This window comes from Drosophila melanogaster, chromosome 3L, assembly GCF_000001215.4.
Source record: "Drosophila melanogaster chromosome 3L".
Classification (NCBI taxonomy): Eukaryota; Metazoa; Arthropoda; class Insecta; order Diptera; family Drosophilidae; genus Drosophila; species Drosophila melanogaster.
In genome coordinates this window covers 1,444,979-1,470,643 of record NT_037436.4, presented here as the reverse complement: position 1 = coordinate 1,470,643, position 25,665 = coordinate 1,444,979, and the positions used below count along the sequence as shown (strand labels likewise).

At 45.4% G+C, this 25,665-nt stretch overlaps 2 protein-coding genes and 1 long non-coding RNA gene across 4 annotated transcripts in view; 2 read left to right on the top strand and 1 right to left on the bottom strand.

Moving 5' to 3' along the window:
- Positions 1-25,665, top strand: part of Ptp61F (Protein tyrosine phosphatase 61F) — a 132,765-nt gene that overhangs the window by 4,614 nt on the left and 102,486 nt on the right. The window lies entirely within an intron of this gene.
- On the bottom strand, positions 1,700-6,833 carry rho (rhomboid). 2 transcript variants are annotated; one of them, NM_001274326.1, is made up of 4 exons: positions 6,514-6,833; positions 4,822-5,178; positions 3,737-4,154; positions 1,700-3,604 (listed from the first exon to the last, which is right to left on the bottom strand). In NM_001274326.1, exons 2-4 carry the CDS (start codon positions 5,155-5,157, stop codon positions 3,291-3,293), a joined length of 1,068 nt encoding a protein of 355 aa, NP_001261255.1. In that variant the 5' UTR covers positions 5,158-5,178; positions 6,514-6,833; the 3' UTR covers positions 1,700-3,290. The 2 variants fall into 2 exon arrangements, with proteins under 2 accessions (NP_001261255.1, NP_523883.2); NM_079159.3 differs by having other exon boundaries at positions 2,169-3,604.
- On the top strand, positions 7,843-9,941 carry lncRNA:CR44842 (long non-coding RNA:CR44842). The gene is made up of 2 exons (NR_124753.1): positions 7,843-8,256; positions 8,373-9,941. It is a non-coding gene; the product is annotated as a long non-coding RNA:CR44842 (long non-coding RNA).

Below are 25,665 nucleotides of genomic sequence, written 5' to 3'. Positions count from 1 at the left end.
GGATCCGTTTCGGATTCTGATTCTGATTCTGGATGTGACTGTGACTCTGGCTCTGATGCTGACTCCATTCCATTCGTTGCCGTGGCAGCTTTGCGCTGCGCCACTTCACCTTTCCGCCAAATGTAAACAAAAACGTTCAAAGTCAACTTTTGGGCAGGTGGCTCCCAGTCGAAGCCGCAGCTTCTGTCCACAGCTACAGCGACCGAGCCCCAAACAGATGACATGCAACGTTGTGGCAAAATACCGCGAAGGGCGGCGAGGCGAGGAGCGTTGATTGAGTTGCACCTGCCATTCGCAGAAACGAGCTGGACGAGATGCCAACGGGCTGAGAGGGGGTCAGTTGGATGCCCGCGTTATTTATGTGGATTTTTCGGCTCCGCAGAGCCAGCTCTTGATTCCGACTCCAACTCGCACTGGCACTGGCACTGGCACTCGCACTCGCAGTTGCCGCCGTCGTCTGAGCCTGTCTGACCTCGTCCTCGATTGCTGTTGACATTGTGCCTGAATTTCAATTTGATGTCCACGAGGCGGCAGCTCCTGTCTACCATAAATCTTGCTCCTCAAACTGCCTAGACTCTCCGGGTGCGTTTCGGATGGGATTGGATTGGATTGGATTGGAATGGATTGGATTGGATGAGGTTGGCTTGTCTGTCTTCTTGCACGGGCGTTGGGATTTGGGAGTTGCAAGTGGCGGTGAGTGTCTACTTCGTCCCCCAAAATCCGAAGGCACTAAGCTTGTGCCCCATTTTGGAGGCACATCTGCTTTATTGTGTTGCTGTATCTCTTGTATCGCCCATCGCCCGTAATTGTATAATTTAAGCGGAAATTAATTGACAGGTGCAATCATTCAGCTCTGATTATGCACAATTACTAATTGCAGTTAGCGGAACACAAAAAAGATGTTCTTAGTCTATGTGAATTGTATTACTTACGTACATTTTACTGTTTCATCCAAGTGTTTTATTCATTTTCCGATGTAATCAAGCATCTTTGATTTGCCAACGCTTCCTTGATTATGCATCATTAATAAGTGAAATATTGGGGGATTATACCCTGTACTTTTTTAGTAAAAGAGTAGGTTTGTATTTCTTAAATTAGGTGGGAAGTACAGGACTAATTGAGAATATCCTCAACAATTTCGATTAGTTGTACTCGATCAGCATGTTTCTGCTTTAGTTTTCTATTAAGTGCTTATTGCTAATAGGTATGCATTAGTCGACTAAACGCAAACAGCTGGCAAATGTTTTTGGTTCGCTTCAAGTCCTTCGAGTTGAATGCCGATTTGGAAATTCATGGACTTAGTCCTGCTAATCCAGTTGGATTGAATATAATACTCGCATGAGATGTGGAATCACAGACAATATGAATTATTACAAAATGCGTATGCTGCGCCTTCATATTTCATATTGGGGCAACTATCGATTGGTGGCAGTGGCAACATTCGAGTGGGAAAATTCGTTGACACAAGTCTTCTGCGGAGTGGGTATTAATTAAGGATTTTCTTCGAGTCTTAGTTGTAGTTGCAACCTTTCGCTTTGAATTGCCATATTTATGTGGAGCAAATATTGATTGGGCTGCCCCCCAAAAAACTCATCCAGCAGAGGATACATACATACACAAGCTCAACTCGCCCTGAGTTATTTGTGAAGAAAACGAGAAATTCATATATAATTTAGACATTTATTTTTGTTCAATTTTTCTCTCCTTATTTATTTATCTATAATTTTTTGCTATTTGCATTTCTTCTGTCCCTTGTCTCGTGCTGAACATTTCCGTTTCCTAGTTTGTTTTATTTTATTTTTTTGTTTTGTTTTTTTTTTTTCATCGGGTGGAGTGTGGATCCATTATTTTGGAAAATCGAGTATGCTATCTTGGGGTTTTGTGGCCCAAAAGGATTCTATTTTGGCTTACGCTTTGCTGGCCTTTATGCCAGATTAGCTGTTTTCATTCGGCGATTACTTTGAATATTTCTCTATTTGCGTACGATATATATATATATATATGTATATATATATGTGTATCGGTCAATATGTCAAGTATCTTGATAATCTGCTGGCTCGATTATTTATTGCCCTTAAATTGTGGGAATTAAAACCAAGCGAGCCGACAGCCAAAAACTGAAAGTAAAATAAAAATACAAAATGGGAAATGAAAACGCTTTTGCTTGTATTTTGTTATTACTGTTGTATTCTTGAAATGTTTTGATTTTTTATTTTCTTTGGCTTTTCGTGTGTATTTTTCAATTGGATATTTTTACAGTTGAATTGGTTTGTTTCTTCTCTCTCTTGTGTTGTTGTTGTTTTTTCGTGCTTGTTTGTGTGAATTTCACTAAATTATTAAATAAATAAATAAATAAATAGTTCGCTCAATTGACGAATTAATAAACCCTCGCTGCCCTACCATAAATAAATATAATTAGTAATACTTTCGAGTGTGTGTGTGTGTGTGTGTGTGTAGGGGATTACGATGCTCGATTTTGTAACGCATTAAGTGACTTTAGTATAATTTAATTTAATTTAACTCGATTTGCTTAATTGATCTGAATTGAATGGTTCTTTGCTGTGGTTTTCCATATTTTTTTTGTTGTTTTTGCTGTTGCTGTTGTTGTTGTTTGACTAGTGTGCGACTTAATAGTATTTACAATTTGAAACAATTTGTTAGGAGGGCTAGTTATACCTAAATATATATAAATTATAACACTAAATCCTACAATTCGGAGCACATTATGCTTATGGATGTATAAACAATTTGATACAGTTTGCTGATGCTTCGATTCGATTCATTCGTAGTAATTGCGGCCAATAAATACATAATTTAAGAAAACAGACAAACCATTAATTGAAAACATGGATAAATCATTTAAATCATAGCGAGAGGCGATTAGTTCTGTTTCTCCTCTTTGATTTTCCTCTTGATTTTTACTTGGTTTTTACACGCGAAATAAATTCAGTCTTTGGTTCTATCACAACATTTGTTTACACGTTTCGGCTTCGGTTTATGTTCTCCTCACTCCTCGCACTTTCTTTTTGTCCAGTGTATTTCTCTTGATTTGTTTTTTTTTTTTTTGAGTTTGTGTACTATGTTTCGGAACTGAAACGTTTAACTGCAAACGGTAACGATAACGAGATAATGCTAACGAAAAGCAAAAGCCAAACGAATATCGAATTAGTTTTGAACTAAATCGTTGAGTGAACTTTTCTTTTCCACCAACTCTCTGTCTCTCGATCTCTCCTGAAGCTCAAGCAGATTCCGAATCCCTGCGAGCATGCTGACGACTCCGAACCTCAAACTTAGGACACTCCCAGGTCGTGCAACAGATGCTGGGTAATCACCTCACCCTGCTCCTCCATCAGCTGAGCGGTCACCGTGTTGATCAGGTTGAAAACGATGGCGAAGACGGTGAAGGCACAGTAGACGCCCAACGCTAGCCACCAGATGAGCTGCTCGTACTCTCGGTGACCGAAGTTCTTTAGCACCAGAAAGCCGATCGTTAGTCCTGCCAGGGCTCCCGTCAGGTGGGCAATGTACGACACCTGGGGACCCTTGGCGAAGGCGCTTCCATCGAAGTATTGGGTGTAGAGAGCATAGCCCAGATCGCAGGAGACTGCAAATGGAAGAACAGAAGGGATTCAAGTTAGTTAAGTTAAACATAGAAGAAAAAGATGTGACAAATTCGTGTTTAGGTAGGATAGATTAGGTTCTATAGATTCTAGTCATAAGGTGTGGGGAAACTCACCAAAGATGACAACGGATCCGAGTTGCGTGGATGCGCTCTTCATGTGCGCATAGTTCAGTGTAATGTTGGCCAGATGTGCGGCCAACAGGGCATAGACGCCACCGCTGGCGCCCACCAGGAAGACCTCCGAGTCGACGACACTGGTGCCCAGGGATCCGGCAAAAACGCCCGCCATGTAGATCACGCCGATCCTGGCCGTGCCGTGCATCACCTCCAGGGGAATGCCAAAAAACAGCTGGATGACGATATTGAAGCCCAGGTGGAACCAGTTGGCGTGCAGGAACATGTAGCTAAAGAAGCGCCACACCTGCAGACGCCGGTCCGGCCGATAGACCAGCACCGAATCCGACGGAATCGGAACGGGTAGCCCGAAATTCTGGGCGGGCATTGTGTAGCGGTCGTAGGCGAAGATGGCAATCTAAAATGGACAGAGACGCAAAGAATTGGGGGTTAGTTCTGGGCTCTCGCTCTGATTTATGTTGTTGCTGTCTGGCACGCGACCACGTTCCAAATAAAGTCTTATGAGAATGCTTAGGGGCGAGTCCTGCCAACTTGGCAGGGCTTCAAACTCACTAAACTCATACGCCCCGTGGGCCGCCCTGTTTATTTGATATTCGTGCTAGTTTCTATACGAAGCAAATTATTTCCAATACGAATGTAAGGGGTCATGTAAAAGTGTATTGTTTATTTTAAACTCAATGTTCCAAGTTACCAATTTCGCTATCAAACTAACTATCATTTCCATCTTCTCATCTTCCACTGTTTTTCACATGACAATTTTTGGTCTGCCCTTAAAAAATAAAAAAAAGAAAAAACTACGAACGGTCTGGTTTCATAAACTTTTCTGTTCGCTTTTTTTCCTTCGGCTGTTTTGTTGTTCAACTTGTTTACAATCGATTTTCGGGGGCGCCAGCGAGTCAGACGCAGAAAACGAAACACGAAAAGCGAGGAAAACTCTCGGAAAACTTCCGCCCTTCGTCGCCGCTTTCCGCCCCCTATATCATTTTTATCGCTCTTGGGATGAAAGTTTGCGGCTTCTTTGATTTAATGGGTTGAGTTACTGAGTTCGCTGTGTGTGTGCTTACCTCAATGATGGAGATCACTAGGATGAACCAGGGCCAGTGCTGGCGGTGGACGTACTTCAGCAGGCCGATATCCTCCGACTCCGGAAGTGGCGTGGCCGGGATGGCCTCGCGTTGCATGTAGATGTGCTCGCCTTGGCGGGTGCAGCAGGTGCTGCTCGCCGTGCTGCAATCGGTGTCGTACGACGAGGAGTTGGAGGAACTGGAGCACGCGGCGGGAATGTCAATGATGGTCTCCTTGGCGGCGGTGGCATGCTCCTCCTCCTGCGACGCCTCCTTCTCCTTCTCCTGGCCCAAATCCACCTTGGTTTCGTTTACATTCTGCGTTAAGTTCTCCATGCTGGCGCCGTTGAAGAAATTCTGGAGAAAGAGAGGAGCGCATAAAGTGTGTAATTAATTAACTTGAACCGAACAATAAACAAAAATCAATTAAGTGCATAAGTTATTCATAAAACGCAGCACAAAACAAGAGCAATTACAACACTTCAGAAAAACCAGAGTGTGTGGGGAAATGCAGCAGAAATAAAAGAAAAGCGAAGGAAAAGCCTGCTTCTTTGTGGGTAAGAATTTTGTTTATGGCCTGGGACACGGATTCCGATGCCTGCAACTTCCTGGCTGCTTTTCCCCGAAGGGAAAACTGGGTCAGCTTGTGTGAGCTAACCATAAAATTTGATGGGCCAAGTTTGCTTTTGTGGCCCGAAATTAGCTGGACAAAATTGAAGATGTAGCTTGTGTAGCATCTACGCCGTTACATAAACTGCACTTTCAGCCCTGAAATCATCTTCGCTAATGGCCAACTAATCAGCTAATGGCCAGGCATTATTGTAATTCATTGCCCAGAGACATTTCCTCACAAATTATGTTAATCGCATTCGATTCAATTACAGTCACAGCACAAATCTTCTTAAATTCCCCAAACAACTGTTCGTCGCAACAAGGAAAAAAAATAACAAATTCATTGCCTTGCTCAACAAAAAAAAAAAAAATAAACTTAAAAAAACGCGTTTCTCCCACTCACACTCATTGTGTTCGCATATGCCCCCTCTCTCTCTTTCGCCTCAAGTCGCATTGCACACACGCACCGTTGTTGCTTTTGTGTCTGCTACCTACACTGCTCGAAAAAGTGAGTGGGTGCCGTGCCTTGGCTGGCGCTCTTTTCATGTTCTTCATTTCGGTTGCCTAGCAATTTCAATAAGGCACGAAATCGCAGTCGGCCGCTTATTAATTAATTTATTTATTAACTTTAATTGCAGACTGCACCGAATGTCCATGCGAGCATGAAGAAGAGATGTCGAAAGCGGGCTTTAAGACATAATGAATTAATTCATTCGGCCTTCTTTTCATCATTTCTTTCTTCTCATTTTTTTTTTTTGTCTGTTTGGTCAGAAACATAGTTTCACATGGCCCGCGGTGTAATTTGCATTTTTTATGCTTTCTGCTGCACTCGCACCCCTAAAAAAAAAAACGGGCAAAGGGTGCGAGCGAGAGAGATAGAGCGAGCGGGCACACAGGTTGAACAAACTCATTACGCCTCTAAGTTGAAATGCTTTTGTTTTGCCGCTGTGACAATTTCTATTGCAATTTGCACATTTCTTGCATATCCCTTGTGGCTTGTAGCTTGTATCTCGCAACTCATATTTTGTATCTTGTATCTTTTAGCTCTCGCGCATTTTCTCATTAGGGTCGGGGGCTTACCTTAGGTTTTTCTGCCTGTCGCAATGTTTATAATCCAAAATGCGTGGGTTTCTTGTAATCCAAATGTCTTTAGTTAGCTGGCATATTCGCACGTTTTTCACTCGCTTTTTTCGGCTCGCACATTGGTAACTTAGTTTTGCTGCTCGTAAATCCAGGAGCTTGTATTCAGATATTCTTGAGATATATATTCTCTGCTTGCACCCACACACACGACAATTTGAATATTTCTTTCTTTCAGTTTCAATTTCAGTTTCGAGTCGCAGTCCGACTTTCTCAGTTTGATGATCTCGCGCTCGCGGCTCGCACGCAACTGACTTTCGAAAGGCAAGGCAGCCGGCCTTTATAAGTGCTCGCTGTGCGGTGCAGTATAAGAGAGCCACTTCGAACATGTTGTGTTTTGGTTCGGCCGTATAAGTGTTGCATGGCACATCCGGATCTTGTCTTGTGTGGGTGGGTGGGGTGTGCGCACTGCAGTCACTCGACTGCTGCAGCTCGAGGCGAGCGGTTCGAAGGTTTTTCGTCGCTGGTTATTCACTGGTTTCCCCCATCTGCCGCCTTGCCACATAACGGTGAATGACTCATCCAGACGGGCCAGCACTTCTTGCCAATGCCACTGACTAACAAATGCGTCGTCTTCTGTCTTCTGTCTTCTCGCCGATCTCCAGCGATCTGCGCTTTGTCATGGCCTACTACGCAGATCTGAGCTCTAATCTCTGCAATGTTGCGAAATTCTAGCAAGGCCTTTGCGTTTAATTGCCTTTCAGCAAAACCGACTTTTATCTCATTTTATATTATTACTAGTAATATATATTAACGTACTAGAAGAGGTTTAAGCTCATTTTAGTTGTATTTGTAAAGGTACCAAGTCCATTGTTTTGCTGAGTTTCCCGTCGATGCCTTTAAACAAAGACAAGAAAGTCAAACAAATTGTTAACACAATTAAAGATGATGAAATCGGTAGTAGCAGTCGCTTTTTCTTTAGCTCCGCACTTTCGAATAGTTTCCAGAAATAACTTCAATGTCACAATTGCTCACAATGGTAATGTAAATTAGTTTCTAAACTAAAAAAACTAGCAAAACTATTTGCTTGCTTAGAAATAGTTTTAAAATTCCTCTATTGATACGTAACCGTTCAATAGCTAAAACATTGCTTCTATAATTCTGTTGTTTTTAAGGGAACGTGCCACTGCAAGTGGCCAAAAATGCAAATAAAGTATATCGGCTCAGCAATGCAGAACATGTCATGGAATCGAATTCGAAACCGAGCCCCGTCCTGATTCCCCTTGATTCCCCGATTCCCCGTAGAAGATCATCATTGTCAGGGGTTTCGAATTTCACACCTTTTCCAGCGAGAGCTCCCTCGGAGGCGTTGAGCGAGCAGATAGAAATCGGTAGCAAAAATAAATATTTATACAAATTATTAGGCAGCCTGAGCCGTTGCAGTCACGAGTTCGCGGGAAAGGTCACCACGGCATGTTGCACAAAAGGAGTAGCTTTCGGCTTCCTGGCCGAAAGGATCGAGACGACGTGGTTACGTGTTTTGCATGATAAGCTGGGAATTTACACAGATCTAATAGATAGATATACCCATCCTGGCCAGTCATCCTCATCGGCGGCATGAAAACTCCCGCATGAAAAGTGAAAATATTTTCACTGGGCGCAAAAGAGAGGCGAAACAGATTCAGAGTCCTCGTCCTCGTCCACTGAGATTTATGATGACTTTTTAACATGTGCGTGCAACAGGTAAGCAGATACGAAAACACAGTTGCTGCACTACATGCCCATGACCAGGCACGTCATCAGCTCGGAGTTTCTCAGCTCATCTTCATCGTAAATCCTTTTTTCCCACGTTCCCTCAGGTCGAGTTCCTCCATCCTCCATTGCTGCGTTTTCATTGTGCCAGACACGCATTGCCAGCACTCCACGGACATGGACCCACTGGCACTGGCAAGGTCAGCCACCGTACCAAAGCAATCTCAGCCACCCAAAACACTCGAGCTCGAATTCAGGTAACCGAGTGGGCGTGGGTAGGACGTGGGCTTTTCCCACGCAGGACAGGACGTTGATTCCTGGCCCGTCGCCCGGGAATTTCCCCCAAAACATGTGCTCAACATATGCGAGTGCCTCATGGCATCGCGAATCAGGAAATTCCGCCCGCCACTTGCGCTTCCCGCCGCACAGCAAGGTGTCCTTTTTCCGCTTCCCAGAGTTTCGTTTCGCGACTTTTTGTTGCAGCCGCACTTGTCTTCCGCAAGTTGCGCCAAATGTTTCGCGATGTGTGTTTTTCCCACCGCATGTTTTCCCATTTTTCCATCCTGCCCAAGGATCTTAGCACTAATCATCCGACAGGGGCGCGTCTTTCAAGCAGCTTCTGAGAAGGCAGATGCAAATGGGATCGTGCGATCTGGATGATGCCCTGAGTCCTGAAAGCGACTCACTTAACTGACTCCGCAGCAAAAAGGGGAATTAAAATTCGTATCAAACTGTTGTTTTAATCATTTTGATTTTGAGCAGAGGAAAAGCTTGCGAAATAGAATATAACGACAACTTCTTGAACAAATTTGCAAACAAACAAATAACAATGGAAATGCCAGAAGTGACGGGCGTTGAAGATACCAAAGGGGCGAAATACAAACTTGACGGGCCAATTGCAAATGGCAATGGGAGTGGAATTGAAAAATTGATTGAGAATGAAGGCCAATAATAATGGAGTAAGTAATGAGACTGTCCACAACAGTCGAAGGAATCGTGGGAGTTGTGTCTCCCTTCGCATAAAAGGAGCAAAGAGTCCTGGCCAAGAAGCCAGGGAATGCTCGAAATTTATCTATTGGATTAAGGTCTCTTTTGTGGACGTCATTATGGCCAATGCTAAAGACAAATTGGAAATTTATTGTTATGAACAGCGTTGGTGGACGGAAGGAAGGAAGGAAGGAAGGGAGGGAGCGTAGCAAGGATAACAGACCAGCGAATATGCATAATAAAAATGTCAATCAATGAACTGCAACGAACCGAACGGAGTCCACCGCTTGGGTCAGTGGTGCTGCCACGATAATTGAACATAAACATTGCATTCAAGTAGCAATTGTTCAAATTATTGTGCATCCCAAATCCCAAAACCGAATCGAGAAGCCCAGAAACCAAAACGAACGCAGGACAACGGCATTGGGTTTGCGGTCAGTGCAGCAGCAGGACTGAAAATAAGCAGTTTTGTCCAAAAAAGGACATTTGTATGTATGCCGAAGACCGCTCGGAATTTGGAATGGTTCCCAGGACATGTCGACACTGGCATTTCTGGCAGCCAAAAGGAGACACCAGTGCAAACACAAATGTTGATGCCCGCATTTCGCCCAGACGCTGAGACAAAGCGGAAGGCTGGTCAGGGAGCTGGGCAAACAGTGTTTCCAATGGCCAAATCCAAATTGGCTCTGACTCTGGAGTAAGTCATCAGAATGAATAAATAAATAGAGCTTGGTGCGTTGCGGATAAGAAAATCAGATAATGGCATGGGTACATGGGAAAAAACAATTTAAATAGCGATCTGTAAAGTGATAGGATACTTTGTTAATACTTTTGCTGACACGCAAATTGAGATTTCAAATTGGCATGATCAACCGAGTTGGTTGATTAACAAACTAACCAACTCAAAACCTTCACATATAAATCACATCGTCCACACTTAAGTTGCGTCGCATTCGCATTTAATTTGAGTATTCAGCAGAACTCCTAAATTGGCAAGCGCCGCAGTTAAAAAAAAAAGGGAATAAGGGGGAATAAAAACCACATTCGGTTGGACTCTTAATTTTCTTCTCACCAGCCATGTTAAAAAAAAAAAACCCCACTCACAATCGAGGAGCACTTGACCACTGGACCACGCTCGCGAAACTCGTGGCGCTAATCAGTTTAAAGGGCGCTTGTCCACTTTGGCAATGCTTTGGTTTTAATTACGCGGCAAAAGTTGGACCTCATCCGCATGAGAAGCCCCATTCCCGCCGTCCCCCCCCCCGCACTTCATCAGCAACTTTGCAATCTGGCGAATTTTTCGCAGCAGCATCTCGCCGGGATTCCCAGTTAGTTAAAGTGCTGGCAACACATTAAAACTGCAATTCATCCGCAGCCGCAGAGGCCACACATGAAAGGCTGGATGGGGCAATCAGGATGGGGCAAGCAGGGTGTGGAGTTTTGGATGGCCCTTTCGAGGACTGCTGCTCAGCAGGGGCTTGCAGCACTAATGAACATTTTATTACAAAAGTTTGTTCGCTGGATGAGGAGCGAAAACTTGTGCAAGTTGCACATCTTTTTTTTTTATAGCATTTCATTGGGATTCTGGATTGTGGATTGTGGATTCTGGTTTCTGGTATTCCAAGTAGCCTGGCCGCGCAGAACTTGGCCCAATTTGAGATATTATTATGCCAAGTGGCCAGCTGAGGCAACCCCGGAGCTGAGCTACCCGTTGCCCTTGTGGAGTGGCCTGCACTTGTGAGACTTCAAATCCAGCTGGGAATGCGACTCAACCCCTTCCGCAGGAGCAGAGGCGGAGGTGTCTGGCGGGTGTCTGCGACCCGTCTGCACTCGTGACACCGCCGTAACCCAATCCCCGGCAGCTCGGATATTTGCTCAGCTAAACCGAGACCAGTCAGCTCTGTAATTCCGTTTTAATTTGCCCGAACGGCGTGAAGTGCCCTCGCTCCTGGCCGGCGGAAATGGACACCCCAGACCAGGGACAGTTCCATACCAAAGATTAGGGGGAGGGGGCTCACCCATTCTGACCTTGTTTGCCCCGCTGCCCAGCGACCAAGTGCAGAGCTCAGTTTTCTCCACCACTCAACGTTTTAATTACGGATTCGAGCAAATATTGCAACCGAAAATATTTGGTCAAAACGCACAGGCGAGGGGAATCTTGCGAAAGGGTTGCTGGGTCCTGGGGTTAGGGGTTTAATGGGTTTCAACTTCTAATTATGATTATTTTAATTGTGCTGACTTTAGCACCACATGAAATAGAGTGTGTAGTTTTCTTGGTTTCATTTGGAATGACATTTTAACGATTCAAGGCACTCTTTTCATGAGTTGACAATATATGTGCTGGTGCTGGTTTATTAATTAACCTAAGTTGAAAGTAACTTCTTTCTTACCTTTTAACTCCATTCAATTACTTCATCAATTGCGTTTGGCATATTCCCCATTAAAAGCTACACCTGTTGGTCTGTCCAGCTTTGGGGGGTTAAAACCCCAAGTTGCCACGGTTTCCAGACCGAGCTCCGCTTCACGACTGAAGTGCCCCTCCGTTTGGGGCACTGCCATTGATGGATTATGCTGTCAATCTCTGGTAAATTGCTCCTGCAGCTTAAGCCGCCTCCCCCTTTGCCGCCTGTGGCACGTGCTCCCCCTCGCGCCAGCCCCTCCCTTTTCCCCCGTTTCCGGCGACTCGACAAGTCGTCACTTGGAGAGGGGCTCGGAGTCGCCACCGAGCGGGATGGACAGGAGAAGGGCGATTGGAGGCCTTTTCGGCTCGCTCCGTCGGCATTCATTACAAGAAGCAGGCGGCTAATTGAAAGCTGCACTCGACCCAGCTTCGAAAAACGCTCGGGGGGAGGAAACCGAAACCGAAACTGAACCGACTTTTGGGCAGCTGCGAAGTTATATAAAAGGGTGGGAAGGGGGTAGAGCTATCGCTGCGGCCTCCCCCAAATGAAAGGAGGGGGGGGGGTGGTGGATACTGAAGCGAGGCAGCTGTCGATTATTGACACTGCGGTTATGAGATACAGTGCCCAAGGTGGGGAAGGGGGAAGGGGGGCGATCAATTGGGTTGGGCACCGAGAAAAGTAATTGCGAAGTTCAACACTGTGAATTTGTAAACGGAATAAAAGGTTGGGAATTACAAGAGTGCGATTTGCATTTGCATTTGAATCAAATTGTGATTTGTTTCTTAATTGAGAATATTCCATCTAAAGTTGAAATGGATGCACTGTTCTTGGCAACTTCTTTGCGCTGCTTCAATTGCGTTACTTTTTTTCTTTTTTTTTTCTCAGTGCACGGGACCGGGGAGCATCGACCATCGATAAACGGCCCCAAAACAGATGCTGCCAGACGACGGCGTCGGCAATTACAACACGCGAACGAACGCAGGCCAGACAACAGGTTGGTCCTGCGACTCCAGCTTCCATCTCCGCTTTTAGTTCCAGGCCCACTTCCATCCTCCGAAACCGAAACTGAAACCGAAAAAAGTTTGAAGAAAAAGCAACAACATCCGAAAATATCCATTGGAGCCTGGCCATCGTTTTTCAACGTGGTTTTTGCGCTTTTGTTTTCTGCTTGGTTAAATTTCTTCGTATTTTTTCTGTTTGTGGTTAATGATGAGCCCGAATCGCCGCTTGCCGTTCGCCGTGTGGCACGGACAGTTGAAACATCCGATAACTCTGCCCTCCTGGTATGGCATCCTCCAACCTCCGTCCTCTGTCCTCCATTTCCTCCCCGCACCTCAACGGACCGACCGACCAGCGCGATAATTGCCGGTAAAACGCCTCGCTTGGCCTTTTAAATGCTGACTCGCGTTCTTGTTGCAACGAATTTAAGCGCTCTCGTTTTTTTTTTTTTTTCATGGAAATCGCTTAAAGTTCGGATCGCGCAGGGTATGTTCCATCGGGAGTTACGATACTCTAGGAACCTCTAAGCCTCTCTTTAAATGTGGAGTTTTTAAATGGTACCCTATTCCTACTCATTTGAGCTTCTGCTCTCTAAATACCATGCCATATACTTTATCCTTAAAGCGCAAATCACATTTTAAGGGATATGCTTATCCCTTGAGAGATAGGGCATATTACATTCGTGTTGGGCCACTTCATTCGCCACGCTCGCCGTTCCGCCTGGCCCTTCTTCGTTGTTTTTTGTTGGCCAACTGCAATGAGCCACAAATTGCAGCTGGCGCACGGAAGCGACGCTCACGAATCCCGAAAACCCGAAAAAATCCATAACCAAACTGGCTGGCCAGGCTGAAAGTAAAAAGTAAAGCACGCGCCGCTCGCGGACGCCGCAATGGAAGCCGTTGACCGCTGGGACCGCATGTACTCGGCGGTACCGCTGCGCTCCTCCTGCCGCTCCTCCTCCATTCCGTTCCGTTCCGATCTGCTGCGACTCAATCAACTCCAGATGCGGCGGCAGTTGCAGTTGTTGCACCTGCCCTGCAATTGCAGTCGAGTAATTAGTGACAGATCGCTGGCGCAATCGCGTGCTCGTAAATAACGCTTTCCAATCCAACGCTTTGCCTCAATGTTGAGCGGTAGCGAAAGGCAGATCCACAAAGGGTTTGTCCATCCACTGTCTACTGTTTGATATTGGAAAATCCCAGCGCTGCTCTAATCCATTTTTCCGATTGTGGAAACTCTATTTTGCGTAATAATTACACGATCGGTTTATGCCTCCAATCCCGAAAGCCGGTAACCCCCTGGAAAATAAAAAAAAAACAAAACAAAAAGCGGAAAATCTGAGGCCTCACGCTGTGTCATTGTGTTTTCCCTTTTTCGCAATCGGGGATCAGGCGACGAACACGGAGCAGAGGACAGTACCAGTCGGTAAATCTCCACAGGCCGGCTGCCATTCTCCTGCTCACGCGCCCTGCAATTTGTCATGGCCTGACCATGACACACATTTCTGGCGGTCACGTTTATGGAAATGGCAACGTAATGGAAATGGAAGTGAGCATTTATTCGCATTCAATTCGGTTGCTTCCTCCTATTCCAGTTCCTGCTCCCTTCAATGGCCAGGGAATTAGCGATGCCTGGCAATGGGCACGTTTATGCATTCGGGGATTCCGAGGATTCCGGGGATTGCGGCATTGCCTTTGCACCTTTGTAGCCCTCTACACGTACACGGCTAATGTCCTGTGGCGATGATCGGCTGTAAGTGGAAAATCTGAGCGAGGAACTCACACGCAGATGATAAAAATGAAATGCTAGAAACAGTTAAAGAATCTTAAATCAAAATCTTTTTAGAGATATGTATATGGTGGTTGATTCTCTCAAGCTTGCAGTTCTGCATTCAACAGCTGCGTCGAAGTCAGCGATTCAGAGACTTTAATATCCCCTAATTATGAAGCATTCAAGGATGCTAAAACTTATGCTCTATAAAAGAATCAAAACGAAAGATCTTTTGTTTCCAGTTCTGAATATGGAACTCTTGTTCTTGTTTGCGATCTGAAAGGCGCGATGATCACTCCTCCAGCTGACGTTCATCCCCGGCCACTTGGCTGCATTTCGAATGAGTCGCCGTTTTCGTACCATAAACATTCGTGTTTATTGCAAATTATGGAATCAAATGAGTCTTGTCACATGTTCCGTTCGGAAAGGATCTCGAACCCAAGCCATATGGTAGAGAGACCCTGGTTTGGTTTGGTTTGGTCTAGTCTTTGCGGTCCACAGCTGACACGTGGCACTCGAAGGAGCAGAGGAAAGTGTATGGATGCGGATAGGGAAAGTACTGTAAGGACGCCCCAAGGAGTCCTGCTTATCACGATGCACGGCTGCGTTGCCACCTGAGCGAGGGACTCGTGTCGGTTGTCAGTCAGTCCTTCAAGGATATTGCAGGGAGCTAGCTCCCTTCCTAATGATGATGCTGTCAGATTTGAACCGGCGACAACAGTTGGCTGAGTTGCCCGGCCAGAGCGGCAGTTTTCACTTTTCCGAAAATGAAAAGTGTTTCTTCAATAATTTGTAAATTTAATTTGGTTGCGGCAACAGATGCTGTCGCTCGATTCCTCGATCCTTAGCTCCTTGTTTTGTTTTCGGGAATGAAAATTAGTTTTGACGCTGTTATGACGGCTGCAGCTCCTTTGGCTGTTGCTGTTGCTCCCTGATCCTGACCTTGATTGAGGTCCTGTTTTGTGTGCCGTCTTTTGTTGGTACCGCTGCTGGTCAGCAACTGACCCGCGCTGCGGCCATATGGCGATCCTATAACGCGTGCCCGACACACGCTTGCCAGGAAGAGCTCCTGCTGGAGCCCAGACTAATTAGATGCCATTAGGAAATGGATTGTCCATTTATACAACCATCATAGGAGATGGGTTCTTAATTTAAATGTAATATCTGATTACAAGCCAAATGGAGCTTTCTGAGCTTCATGTTGCACCAACTATCAAATGAATAACCCATCAATAATTATAATTAGCCTGCCACATCAGTGTCTCATTAGCAGCTTATAATTCCCAACCAGTACTGCTGCCCACACACGAATACCCTTCAATTGGCCACCAATTATATCCTGCTGCTGTCATAACAACCATCAGTCCGTCCGTCATAATGGCGCGATTAGTGTCTCCGTAATCCCCAACTGCGAATTGAAACACGGATACACGGATGCATATATATCAATTAGCTATTTGCGCCGCTTCAATTTGGCCATTTAATTGGCATTTAATGCCACATGTTCAACGGCCTTCTGTCCTCTGATGCAAACTCCAAACTGCAAACTGCAAACTGCAAACTGCGATGATTGCGGTAATGCAATCCCTGCAAACGGATTTCGCAAATTTTGTTGGAATTTGGCCAGAGCTCGAATTGAATTTTCGGCTATTTCGGTGTGGATTCATTCGAACCTAATTTAATTAGCATGTGGAGTCGCCAAAAGGGATTCATTCGATTCATTCGATGCCCCCGTTGTTTATTTTGTGGCCACGGGACAAAGGATTATGGGAGTGCAGTAAAATTCAGTCAATTGATTTAAAGTGTTTAAACAGAATGCAGATTGCTACTCGCCTTGCAACATTTCAAGTGAGAGAGAATGAGCGAAAAATTGTGAAAATCATTACGAAACTTTATTTCCTCTCGCTCGAGGACTCCATTATCCTTTTGGTCAACACTCTTTCGAACTGCCAGCACATAAATCCGCAATTACATCTCGTATTCCACTGCTCACCTCGCCGCTTGCATAATGCTTTTAATGCCTTCTGGCCGCATACAGAAATTCATTCCATATCCTGGCCACAAAATTGTGAAGGCGCTTAATGAGGAAATCCTCGCTTATTAAAAATGAAATTTCGCACTTTAAAAAAAAAAAAAAAAAACAACTCGCGAATGCTCGCTCCGGCTCTTGACTCAACCGATCTCCACTAGCGCTAATGGACTACACATTTATGAGCTCATCCTCCGCTTCGCTGGACCTCCGGTCTCCTCGTTCTTCATCACAATGTACGCCCCTTTCGATTCCCGCCCCAATCGCACTAATAAACTTATTTGCACAACTAACTTGAGCAAACATTTGGGGAGCAGCCCATCAAGTACACCTTCCTTTCCATGGCTCCTGCCATCTGGGTCCTTGCTCTGGATGCGACTTCTTCGCCAGGAGGGCGTCTGCGGCGACTCATTAGGAAACACCTACCTTAAAACCGCGCCAGAAAACCCAATGGATACGCCAAAAGAACTAATTAATGCCGAAACACCGAAAAGCGCGAAAATAAACAAATGAAAACAAGGGGGAAATCCGTGCTTAGAGTTAAATGAATATGGGATACTCTTAGATGAGCAGCAAGGATAATGAGTCCTTTAGTTACATCTATCAAATTAGGTAATAATAAGTGTGTTGTATGCCAAGATGTACAGGGTGATGAAAGGCAAGTTACCTTGGCTTGGTCACACATTTAAACTCGATATTTATGCCATGTTTCATTTGCTTTAAAAGGTTATCTATCTATCTTTGTTCTATGCACAGATACAAAATGGTAACTGACTCAAATATTAATTTCTTTAACCCCTTTATCCAAAGCCATATTACCAATTGAAAGGGCATTTTCGCGTAATCGTACACAAGATGAACTTCAGTTCAGCTGGGTGTTGAGTTGGGCAGCCTTGCCCAGTTACAGCCTCCAAGAAACCGAGAGTCTTTTAATTAATAAACGGCCCGAGAAATAGGGGCTAAAGAAATGGGCGAGGATGGCGGGACAGACTGGGTTTTTCGGGACTGGGCTAATCGCTGGGATTATTAATTAGTTGGCCGTGTCGCGTCGCGACTTTGGAATGATAATTGCGGCTGTCGTTGGTCTGATTCCCGGGCTCTACAAGTTGCCGTAAGTCTGGCAAATGATTTGATTAGCCAATCAATAATGGGCGCTCCAAGTCCCCCAAATGCCCCCTTGCGTCCTGCCAAATGGAGTAAACCTTCGGCGGCGGCAAAATGATTTTGTTGTCTCGCCGCAGGCCACAAAGGTGCCAAAGGAACGTGGTATGGGATTTCGGGCGCATTATGGATTTGCCTGCCCAGATCCAGCTCCTTCTGCTCCTGCTGCTCATGCTGCTCATGCTGCTCCTTCTGCGGTGGCTGGCAAAAAGCACATAACATTTATTTATGCCCGAGACGTCGTTCTACTTCAACTCAACCGCAGGCCGGCCGTTTTGTTTTTGCTCGAAACCAGATCCAGATCACTTATTATTAATTTTAGTGGTTAAGAAAATGGGAGCTTCTCGGGTCCCCGGACTCCCTGAACACTCCGATCGGCAGCGCCCCGGGCCCCAAAAAAGGCATGCAGATGGGCAAAAGGTTCCTGGCAATGTCCACCATCCACTGTCCAATGTCCAATGTCCCGTCTTGGCTCGAGTCGAGTCAACTCGGTGTGGTTTTGTTTGGATTGCCCTGATTCTTGTCATGCCCTTACTCGGGGTACATTTCATTTTGCAGGAAGGTTTTACATCTTTCTTATCTGAGAGATACGTACTATATACTATTTAGATACTTCCTTTGCTCTTTCATATAGTTTAATTATGAAAGACTGTCCTTTATAGGTTATAATATAAGTAAAGGATATTTCTTTGCTTTTTGCTAAACTCAATTACTTATGTTTACCCAAAGTGTCATATTCCTTTATGGTTTAACCCAGGGTATTGCGAATTTTGGTTCCGCTTAGGCTAATCCTGCCCTTTGGAGATGTTTTGTTTTCGGGGCACTTTTAATTAGTTTTGCTTTCAAGGCACCAGAGCTGCAGATATCCAGCTGGAGGGCTGCCTGCAGCTCCGGAGTCCAAGTCATAAGGCAATGGAAAGGCAAAATGGTGCAGCATATGCGCTACTTGGAATGCGACGTCGTCATCAGCACCACCGGCAGATTCCGACTCCCAGCCTCAGAACTCACTCATTTTCCCATTCAGTTTGGGGTAACGCCCACTTTTGGGTACGCTCCAAGTTCCAAGTTCGCCAGTCTCATTTTCGGCTCTCTCCTGGTCTTTTTTTTTTTTTTTTTTTTTTTAATAGTCCTCCATTCGCCATATACGCAAATCGATTAAAATTGCGGACCGCAGCAGCGTCCAGCGGACTGGAATCGAATGGACACACTGGGTTCGCAGTTGCGAATTGGGATTGAGCCTTGGTCTTCAGCTTGGGTTTTGGGTTCCTGGACCTGGACACACACTCGTATTTAAATGCCAAGTGAAAAACTATAGCCAATTACTTTAAATTAGTGTAATTCCCATGGTATGGCACCACCGCTGGTTTGGTTTGGATTGGATTGGATCGGATCGGATCGGATCGGTTTGCTTGTGTGAGTTTTCGTTTCGTTTCGTTTGGGCTGGCTTGTGCCCCACTCCGCCCCGCTGCACTCCACACTCGCTTTAAATTGTTGTATTTATAATTTTAGAAGCGAACCCTGTACCATTTCGTATTGGTCCATCTGGCCCGCGGGTGTAATTTTAATTTCTGCATTCCCATTCCTGTGGCCTCCCAACCGCCACTGCCAATCCATTCCGATTGGTCCTTGTGGCCTGGCCGGCTCAGCTGTTTAGAGGCGCGTAATTGCCGTGCGTCTAAGCCGCACTGTCCATCGGCCACCAAGATCCCCAGATCTGTGCTCCATTCTCCGCGTGCCGTGCTCCACTTCGTGTCACAGGTGGCTGCCGCAGAGGCTCCCACTCCTTGCCTCCGCCGACCGCTTTTAATAACTTTTTATTCGCATTACCCAGCATGAAAATGACAGCCGCAGGGATGTGATGAACTAGGCCAAGGAACGTAAAATGTGTGGCTATTCCAAGTAGTTATTATTACAATATATACTTTTACTTGGAAAAACTTATGTAGTAAATTAACTGCTTACCAGCTTAAGTTGATTTAGTTTTTCATGTGCTTAAAAAGGGTACACTTTCAGTCTGATCCTGTGCAACTGCTGCAGCTCTTGGGCTCTTTCACTTTTCGATCAGTTGCACTGTGGGAAAATATGTAGAAGCTGGCAATCAATGTCCAAAACTTTGCCCCACGGCCATGACAACTTGGCTCGATTTATGGGCCTACGCCCCGGAGTCCCCCCTTTCGCCCCCCCCCCCCCCTCAAATCGGGCCAAAACCCAGCTCAGGCGAACTGAACCCATTTCAGCGGTCTAAGGAAACTGGCCAAAGCTGCAGTTTCTCATGGCTTAGATTTGTGGCAATAATTGATTTTAATTTATGTAGTTGAGAACTGAAGCACTGAAGCAGTGGTGGTGTCCATTGCCGATGAAGGGGAGGGAATTCCTTAACGTTTTGCTTGGTGATATCTAACTGTGGTACTAAAATGCTCACATGACAACCTAATATTTTGACCAACTACTCGTTATTTTCAGTTGTAAATTGATTTAGAGAATGATCTCTGTGTAGGAACTAAATAAGTTGTAAATTAGCTCAACTCTACATTCTCATGAAATTCATAGTAAAAGTTCAAAGTAAACGTTTCGAAATAAAAGTTATTCAACAAATAGTTGCTGGCTAATCCTGTTAGTTGGCCAAAAGTTATCGTAATAATTTTAGTGGCAGAGTGACTTGCTGGCAGGGTTCACCGTAGCGTATAATTGTCGGGGTCACCAATTTTGATGGCCCTTCCGCCCCTGACTTTTCGACCCGGCCAAAAGATAAACAAGCCAAGTGGCCAGCTCCAGATGGGCAGAAGCCCCCACAGAAAGTCACAGCCGCGTTACTGGAGTGTAACTTTGCCTAATGAAATTATGAGGCGTTTCTCAGCTTTTTGGCCTTTTTCATATATTTTTTTTTTAAATTATATATTTTTTTTTTTTTTTGGCAAGATGTCTGTTCTGCGGCCGGGCAAATTAACGCGACGCGCTGGGAAAGCACTTGGAAAGAGGTTAAAATTCCGAGCGAACTATGACTATAACAGTTGGATTCCCAGTCCGGCGAAGAGGAAGAACTCCCAGTTCCAAGTTCCCAGCTCGCTCCCAGGCAAACCCAGAAGCAATTAAAACGCGTTTTCGCAATTAAATGACTTTGCTATTTTTATTTTGCCCCCTTTGCCGTGTTTTTTTTCCCCCGTTTTCTTCTTGCTGCTGTTGTTGCTTTTTAGTTGAACAAAAGTTTATGTCAAAAATGTAAATCAGTGAGACGAGCAAGGGGGAGGAGGTGCTGGCTGGCAAACGGAGTGACTTTTGGTAATTAGACTTCTTGACTTGGGCCCCAAGTTTTCAAGATCCGCGAGGGTGTTTCGGGAAACTGTTTCCAATTAAGAGCGGGTGGAGTTTGGTTGGTCGAACCAGGGGGGGAATTAAGGGAAAATAAATACGGAATACGAAATTGTAATAACTTTATATCGCTGCTGCTCCGATGGTTGTTTGTTTTCTGGAGCACAACTGTTGTCAACTCAACTGTTTCGTCGGCGGAGCGATGACGCTGCACTTTCCTCATCTGCCTCATATATGTATGTATTGTATTGTATTGTATGTATGTATGTGCTGAAGAAGAGGAAGAACTGGCGCGAGAGCCCAGAGAGCATCATTATCATTTCTGGAACGCGACATTACCATTAAGTTGGCTCCAAGCCGCAATGTTGATGCAACTGCCAAGCGTAACGAACACGCTTACAACGCGCCGCAAGTAAGCCCAACTAAATGAGCGAAAAGAGTAGCGAGCAAACACACTGGGCAGCACCATCATCATTAGTGGTGTTAGTACAGCGTTTTACGTCCGCAATCCACCATACGAAGCATCAGTACTAAGCTATAGTATTCCATACTATATACTATATACTATACAATCATCTGGAGCTGAGCATAGCTCCGCCATACGACATCTTGGCCCGTGGTGGTCACACCTCGCTTCTTCCCGATTCCATGATCATCATGATCGTGGCCGGAGTTAATTGGGTTTTTCTCTGAACATTTCTATCAATGCTCGCGCTTAACGTACTGCATGTGTGTACTTTTTTAGATAGTCCAGGTGCATATGTACATATAAGACACCTATTAGAGGCACGCTTCAATGCCTAGGAATTGCATGTTCCCGACCTGGGGGGAACTCCATCGAAGAAAAAGGGGTTTGTTTTTCCTAGGAAAGTGCCCATTTTCGCATGTCTGGGCCGAGGAAAGCCGTTTACCGCCCCTTCATTATGTTCTTAGCGTTTATAGGGGCCTAAAGTCTATTAACACCGTCCAAGGAGCTTAAAACTTTAATTAATATTACACTCCCATTGGCAAAAGTTCAACAACACTTCTAGTATAGTCTCTCTTCATAGAGTCTACTTCCAAGAAACGAATCGAAAAACATCTCTTAGTGCTTCTATCCTTGTGCTAATTATGCATTGCTCCCTTCCTAATCCTCACACCATCTCGTCTTGTCCTCCTTCGTCTTCGTCCAAGTCAATTTCCTTATAAATCCCATCACCATCATAACTGTTAAGGCACTTCCTTCTTGTTACCGGTTCCTCGAGGGCTATCCTACGTGCTACTGTTAGGTAAACTCAACACTCCAATCTCGATGTTATTCGTGGAAGTAAATTGAGATGTCAACTCGGTGCGATGATGATGATGATGATTGCACGCAGAGAATCGAATCGGATGCGATGCTCAAACACCGATAAGGGTCTTTAATATGCCCAATACCACCAGATACAACCAGCGATACAACCAACTGTAGGTGATGCAAAACGTGGCCAACCTCCGAGATTTACGATGGAAAGTGTGAGAACTCGAGACGCGACAAATGACACGGAGCGAGAACAGTTAGAATGTCCGGATAGATGGGCAATGACTAGATCATTATCTCGATCTCGACGACCCCCGCCCACCGACCGTTCTCCATTCGGATTTCGGTCATCAGTGAGCCGTGAAATATGATCAAAATATTTATGCCCCGGCCGCAATTATGAGCCGGGGAACCAGGGAGAAACATAAAAAAAAAAAAAACCGAGGAATCTCGACGTCCAGTGGACAATGGGACCCCGAGGTCGGGGTTTTGTTACCTACCTGCTCACCAAGTGTGTGTGTGTATTCGGTTTATGACTCTATTTCTTTTGTTCGCCATCGAAAATTGTTTTTTACGATCCGGAGTTCGGAAGTGCAACGAAATTGCAATAAACATTCCAATTTGATTTGCCTTGATTGATGGATGGATGGATGGACGAAACCCGCCCGGAATGCCCAAATAGTTTCCACTCGCCCTAAGTGCAATTATGTATAATGCGATGGGTGGGACTGGGTGCTCGGGGTGCTTGGGGTGCTCATGGGCCATCCAAGGTGACTAAAGAGACAAAGAGAATTAGAATCAAAGACAAATTGTCGACAGAACTGAGAAGCGACATTGCAATTAATTATTTTGCCACGCTGCCTGCACCTGAGCGAAGTTTTTCTCAGTTTCTCAAATGCTCAGTTGCTCAGTTTCGCAGTCTCTCAGTTTCTCAGCTCGGCAGGTGCCAGGAGACAAGTGAGAAATTAAAACTTTTCCTCACTGTCAGAGGATGGAGAGTGGAGTGCACTTCCGACAGGTCAAAAATGAATCGCACAATTAAACAGTTGCCCGGGTTTTTTTTTGGACAGGGGTTATACCCACCACCACCAACGAACTAACGAACTAACGAACCAACCAACCAACCTGCCTTCCACATCCCAGCCAGCATTCTGTCTCAGTTGCAGAAGGTGTGAAAACTTAATTAAGCCCGAATGTAAAGACGCCGGCAAACAAAGTGGAAAATATCGCGCGCGGAAAATGCCAGATATTTTCTTTCTGGCCGATAAGATCCAGCAACTTAAAGTTGCAGCTTTAAAGAGTCCAATGTCCCCTGCCTCAAACTCCGGATTGTGTTGGCAATCCCGGACCAGAGTTGCCAAATAGATTTCTGCGGTTGCCTTCTGCGGTGGCTTTGACAGCAGCTGACAGGGAACTTGTTTGCCCTCAAACTGGCGTACGTATAATTGAAATAGAAATTCGGTATCGCAGGGGTTACGGAGAAATGTAGGGGAGAGCACTTTTCGATTCAATGCAAACACGTTTAAACATTCATGCGTCAAAGAGAATTAAACATGCTTGCAACACTTGTATTCAAAAACAGTTGGTAACTCACACTGACAACTAGATAAAATTGTTACAGTGTTCAACTAGAAGCTAGCTTAGCTTAACAAACGAATATTGATTTTACAACATATTGAGTGCAGTTCCCTGGCATTCGTTGGGATCCTACCTGACCTTGACTATCCTCACACTTTGGAAAGCAGAGCTACCTAGCTGGCATTCCTCTCAAGCGATAAGAAAACATTCCCCGAGCATGCGTCACAAACTACTTTGTGTTGCCCCGTTTGCCTTGCCGTTTGATAAGGCCAATCGAGGAGCAGCGGATAAGAGCCCATCCTGGAACAAAGGACTCGCCCTCGTGGATGAGCCGGTGTGGGCGTTGATTGAACCATGAACCTCTCTCTCTCGATCTTCGAGAGACGAAGACCACCGGGTTGTGCTGACTTGACTGCGTCTGATTTATGCGCATTGGGGGAATTTCATGGCTGCTTAATTAGTGATTTACCCAACCCAAAACACTCCCACGTACACGGGGAGTGGGAATCGAACCTCACACAGCGACGGCGCACAGATGGATGAATGGAGCGAAACAATCGCCTTGAATTAAACAATTAATGTGTAATTATCACAGTTTGCCAGCGATTCCTTTTTTGCCGCGGGCCAAGCGCCAAGGAACCAAAGGAAGGAAATCACTCGGGCATTTGGATTGGATTGGAGTGGATTGCAGTTCGCAGAGAGAGAGTCGTCAAAACGCCCACTGGAGGTGCGGGCGTCGCCGATTTCTGGCCAGGGCGTGCCGACAAACGATCCTCCTTGGCCACATCCAGGGCAATACATCATCATCATCATCATCATCGTATCAGAGCCCGAGAGGGCGAAGTTGGACGGAAGAAGCCATCACGATCCTTGGAGTGCTGAGTAGTTGAAAACCGAATCATGTAATTTGGCCAGATAGATGGGGTGGCATATGCACTCAGAGAAACGGAAACGGCTGCTTCCTTAATATTGAAGCCAGTCTAATGGATATACTATATATTTGATTTTTTTCGCACAAAGGATTGAAAGGGTCGCACTATTTTTCTCAGTGCCCAACGAGATGTGCTCATCGTTAGAGGGGGCACAAAACAATTAGCTTTGGGTCAGGTTTAGGGTTAGGGGATCGGATCGGATCGGATCGCCACTTGATCAACGATCACTGAAGGCGCCGCCGTCTGTCAGTCGCAGTCAGGAGCTTCAATTATGTTGTTAGGCTGGATCAAAGCGATTCCCGATTACCGAACTCCAAAAACAAGCCGATCCGATCATCCAAAATTGTTTCGGACACTGAAAGGGCAATTAGAGGAGTTGAGTTGAGCAGAGGAAGCACAACTCAACCATACCGAACGGCGGCAGGCAGATCCATCCATCCAGATCGGAACGCTCAAATTATGCAAATCTGTTTAGGACTAAGCCGAAGGAAGGACCAATTCAATGCAAACAATTGCATTAATGGAGCTGCAAATGTCCTTTGCGGATCCTGCAGCTGGGAATCCCAGTCACAGGACGATAAACTTTTGTGGCAATGGTGGAAAGCGTCTAGGCGTGATCCTCGGAACCGGCATGGGGATAATCCAAGGCGGCAAACAGGAACGAACAAAGGACAATTAACTGTTTCGTGCTCTAATTCAGGTGCTTGAGCCGAGGGCACAAATTGATGGCAATTATACGGATCTTAGGAGCTGAGGAGCTGAGCCCGCTTTAACCGCAAAATTGTCCCTGATCTGGCCTTTCTCTGCGTGTCTCTCTTAAGCCGCATTGTCTTTGTTTGATCTGCACCGATAGAATTTGTCTCGTATATTTGGCCCAACCAAAGTTAAACTCAACTCCAATGCGCCGGGTAGAGTGATCCGATTCCCAGCTTGAATCCGGAGCAATAGATGAAA